The sequence below is a fragment of the Octopus sinensis genome, unplaced genomic scaffold (genome assembly GCF_006345805.1).
Source record: "Octopus sinensis unplaced genomic scaffold, ASM634580v1 Contig15441, whole genome shotgun sequence".
NCBI lineage: Eukaryota > Metazoa > Mollusca > Cephalopoda > Octopoda > Octopodidae > Octopus > Octopus sinensis.
Window position 1 is genome coordinate 54,442 of NW_021833731.1, and position 5,196 is coordinate 59,637.

Sequence of the window (5,196 nt, forward strand, 5' to 3'; positions counted from 1 at the left end):
TCGTCGACTGTTTTGTAGTATTACACCCTAATCTCGGGTGAGTGAGATTGGTGGGGCAGTCCAACACAATACTGCAAACTTCTTCCCTCTCCTTCTCAATCATTCCATTTATCAGACATCTCGTCAATCGATTTCAGCAGTCGGTGCGACGTAGGTGGCATCCAATCCGTGTTTTGTAGGTAATTGAAACCAGGCATTTCTCCTCTTGCTCAATTCTCTACAATTCCTTTGTTAATCATCTTGACTGCTTCCGAAACAGAAACCACTGCGACACCGCTTGCCTAAAATTTTTTCTTATATGCTATCCGTGGATTAGCACTGCTTGGATGGACGTAAATAATACACAATCTCCCTCTGCTTTAATAAATGTGGCATTCCAGTAAAAATATATGATTTAAACGACAATCATGAAAAAAATAGTGTTCTATCTTTTTGTGAATAGGGACGGAGTAGGTTTAAAAGTATTACAAAGTGTTCTATCTCCTATATCGAAAGATTATTTGTTCAAGGCCCGACGAGAACATACATTCTGGCACTTGTAATGAAAAATAGAAAGCATCGTTCTGGAACATAGGAATGGGAATTAATATGCCTAATAAAGAAGTCATCACGGCAGTTGTTTGCAATGACAAACTAATAATGCGAAAACCCCAGATGAAACAAATTGACAAATTATAAATGACTCTGAGCATGAAAGTAAATGTGGAAATAATGAGTTATGGAGTCCCCTCAAGATGAGAAAAATTTCCAAAAACTAGGATCAATAATTACTTGATTTCTTATTATTTTCGGTTTTGGATTTAGTTAATAAAATTTTTAATTTATTTGTTGTCTAACCAATGAGTTATTCACAATAAAATATTAGTTTTAATTAGAATGCTTTCACTTGTCCTAGTTTTGGTTGACTTAGTGGTCCAAAGTGACTGTGACTTAACAAAACGGTTTTTGAAAAATTGCTTATTTGAATTAGAGATTTGCAAAACTGTGAATTTAATGGAGCAAATGCTGCAGAACATAACACAATAATTGTAATTTCTAGAAACGTTATATTTCCAAATGGAGAAATATTCGCGAATTTAACAAACTTGGAGGATTTGTAATCAACATTTTATTAATACTAGTTACTGTAATGGAGACTCGTTAAAGAGAATACTAAACAACTCATTTGACGGGTTGATTCACCTACGCTATATGTACATTCAAATATTTTGAATCATTAGATCACTGTATTCCTGTAGTGACCTTCGTTACGTGAACGTAGATGCCTTTGCACGTCTAGTCGCATTATCAACTCTGTACAAATCTTATTCTAACATTAAAGTTACATGCCATTAAATGCCATTTTCCAGAGGCCAAAAATCAGTCGTCCCCTCGGCATGGGGTATTTTAACTTACTGACTTTGTAGTATTATTGACGGCCAGAAAATGTGCATATTCACAAATGGGTCCCAACCCATAATGTATACTTATATATTCAAATATAAGGATTACGACAGTGACGAAATATCTAGCTATCGAATTAACTGATAAAAATGTAGAAATGAATCCACGTACAACTCCAGACGCAACACTAATCACTGAGGAAGCCTATGGTGTGTTATTTTACTCACAATAGATTGCAACCTCTGCCGATATCCCGCATCAAGCAATCTTCTATGCGGAAGGGATTGTGCTTAATTTAAATATTCAATGTCATTAATTAACTAACCTAATTATTCATTATAATATTTCCTTGTTCCTCTTTTGCGACACCACTTGCCAGAAATTCTTTTTTAGATGCTATTCATGAATTGGCACAGCTTGGATGGATGTGAAATAAAACACAATCTTCCCCTGCTTTAATAAGTGTGGCATTCCTGTAAAAATGTAATTTAATGCGCTCTACGCCCTGCTTCCCCGAACAAGAATACTTATTTCGCCTTGATAATCTGGTTTCCAAAGCCCTTGTGCAGTTTTAATGATATTTACTGGTGATAAAATTCAAATCTAATGATATTCTGCGTGCTAATTTGCCCATCCGTTATGGGGGCATCGGTATTCGCTCTTGCCGTGATTTATCCCTCCCGTGTTATCTATCATCGTTGTCCGCTTCCACTAATTTCGTCAACTCTGTTCTTTTTCCCTCTTCTGAACAGTGCGAGTTGTTAGAATATGCGGCTGGTGTCAGCGTGTGGGTTTCTCGGGGGCTTAAAGTCCCGGACATTCCGTCGGCTCAAAGGAACTGGGACAACATACAGTAGACTATCCATTTAACGAAAAAAAATTTAACGAAAATATTCATTTTACGAAAGTCAAAATATTTTTTTACGTTTTTCCTTAGATAAATTCAAAAATAAAATTTTTTTTTCTTTGTATTAGTGAATATTTAAATATATTTAACGAATATTTAAATAACGAAAATTAAAATTTTTGATAAAATTTTAAAATAATTTTTCCTCGCTATTTCTTTGTAGTAAACCATGTGTGCAAGGGTGAACAATATGAAGAAAAAAAGAAAAACTTATCAAATTCAACAAAAACTGGAAGTTATTGATTTCAAGAAGAATAATCCTGCTGTTACTCAAGAAAAATTGGCTCAGCGGTTTAATATGCCTATTGGAGTGATCAATTCAACGTTGACGAAAATGCAATTGTATGGATCAAGGCGTCACAAACAAAAAAAGAATATTACATTTAAAAGTTGTACTGATAAGATATATGAACCACTATATGCATGGATTCAGAACAAACGTTTCTGTAATCACACCATAACTAATGAAATGGTACGCGAAATGGCACTCAAAATTGCTCAACGATTTTATATTGAAAATTTCAAAGCATCTCATCCATGGATTTCACGCTTTAAGGAAGAGTATAAAATAAAAACACTCACGATTTCTGGAGAAGAACAATTAGTTGATCCCGTTTTGCTTATAGATTCATATGAACGCTTTGCAGCCATGTTAAAAAAATATGGATCGAAAAATTTTTACAACTGCGATGAAACTGCCCTTTTTTTCAAATGTACTCCAAAAAAACATTAGTTCTTGACTCTGAATCAAGGGCTTCAGGAAAATTTTCTAAAGAACGAATAACACTGTTATTATGCACAAATATGGAAGGAGATAAAGAGCATCCGTTGGTAATCGGAAAATTCAAAAATCCTCATGGTTTTAAAAATATTAATATGAATAATCTTGGGATTCAATATGCAAATAGCAATAAATCTTGGATGACCAGTTTAATTTTTAAAAACTGGGTTGAACGGTTAAATTCCAAAATGAGTATGGAAAATAGAAAGATTTTACTTCTTTTAGATAATGCGCCAGTTCACTATTTTGATGGCGAATTCAGTAATATCGAATTGTATTTTCTTCCTCCAAAGACAACATCTAAGATTCAACCAATTGATCAAGGGATTGTGCATTCATTTAAATCGTTGTATAAAAAAGGAATGACTAGAAATTTGAGTATGGGAACAAATATAGGAACATTGTCATATACAGATGAACTTACCAAATTCAAATTAGTGAATGCTCTACCTTTAATTATTGAGGCTTGGAACGAAGTCACAGTGGACACTATCAAAAATTGCTTTAACAAGGCATTAAATAATTGGGCGAAGATAGATGAAAAAATACTTGAAGAATCCACTGACGAAAAAGGTATTAAATTTAAATCACCTTACAATTAAAGATAATAAAAGTGAAATTATGATTGAGTTTCCTGTCTGTGCACCTGTCGTCTGCGAAGAAAACGCGTATCTTGATACAATACAATGTGAGGAAGAAAATGAGCATGAAGAAATAGATAGCACAAATGACAATCCCATTGGTTATGCAGATGCACTTAAATATTTGGAAAATATTGAAAAATATTTTTTGCAAGAATCTGGTGAACATATTCACCTAATTACAAATTTGAGAAATATATTGGCAAAAATTAAAAAGAAGGAACCTAAAATTACCGATTACATGACACATTTTTAATTAAACAATTTTTTTCATTAAATTCTCAATTTTCATTTTCGTTAAATGAATAGTCTACTGTATTTGTATTTAAAGAGTTATAACAAGAATCAAGTCTACGGTTTGAATCACCAGCGATTAAAAAAAACTTTTAATCCAGTATTCTTCCTCAAGTCCTCAATAAACAACTAGATAGAAAAAATGCAGAAATCCAAATCTATTCGTTCTCGATGTAATGTAATGTAGATAACCAAAAACGGTGAATAGTCTTTGATTCTTTTGTTCTTTGACTATCCTTTCACAATGCAGTTTCATGGATTCAAAATCATTTGAGGCAATTACCAATATTTTTTTCCATCAGATTGTTTAGAATATAGCACACATATCATTAGATTTGATAGTAGAGTGCCTTCCTGGAACGAAAATTTCACCACGGGGACGAGTTTTAATGGTTCTTTTCCGGTGGGCATTAGGTGCCCCATTGACGTTTCGAAATACGTTCGAATTGCGAGATTCAAGCGAGTTGGTAAACCACATAACGCCACGTCTTGGATTTAATAGTACCTCAAGAATTTACGAAATTTCTACATTTTTTGAAAAAAACGAAATTTTTTTAGTCTTAAAAATCTTCTGGTATTGTATTATTTATTAAAAATCAAATTAATAAATACACTCAACCCTCTCAAATTGGCCATTTTTAACAATTTACTTCTGAAAAATTAAAAAACTCTGCAAAATAGCCAATTGTCAAATAACCCTAACCCATTTTTCTTGTCAGCATTTGGCCGAAAAATTTATTTTGTTTAATAAAAAATTTTTCGAAAAACAATCAACAACATTCTATCGACAACATTTTTTCATCGTCGTCTCAGGCCGATCATGCGGGCAGGATCGAACCTTTCAGAAGGATCTCCCTCGTTTGGATCGGCGATCACGGGAATAACTATAATTAACTGGCTTTGCCCGTGTTTGGTCTTTAATAAATAATAATAATAATCGAAAAAGATTCTCTTCTCAAAGGTAGCAAAAACAAAATCTAGCCTCAAAAAGTATCAAATCTTAAGTTTCCTGAACTTGATGCAAAATTGGTTGATTGCATGGATTTGATTCAGCATCGAGGTATTTAGGGTCTAATATTTAGGCAATTTTCTTAATGATGCTTTAATTTTTATTAAGGCTATGTTTTTAGCGCAACAACTTAAATTAGTAAATTTTAAAAACTCAAATGGTTTATTGGAAAAATTTTAAA

The 5,196-nt window shown here is 33.0% G+C and overlaps 2 protein-coding genes across 2 annotated transcripts; both read left to right on the forward strand.

The window, feature by feature from the left end:
• Positions 1 to 2,480: 2,480 nt before the first annotated feature.
• LOC115230368 (tigger transposable element-derived protein 6-like) lies at positions 2,481 to 3,023 on the forward strand. The gene has a single exon (XM_029800571.1). It carries the CDS (start codon positions 2,481 to 2,483, stop codon positions 3,021 to 3,023), a length of 543 nt encoding a protein of 180 aa, XP_029656431.1.
• A 71-nt stretch (positions 3,024 to 3,094) lies between these two features.
• On the forward strand, positions 3,095 to 3,673 carry LOC115230370 (tigger transposable element-derived protein 6-like). The gene has a single exon (XM_029800572.1). The coding sequence runs from the start codon at positions 3,095 to 3,097 to the stop codon at positions 3,671 to 3,673; it is 579 nt and encodes a 192-aa protein (XP_029656432.1).
• The last annotated feature ends 1,523 nt before the right edge of the window (positions 3,674 to 5,196 follow it).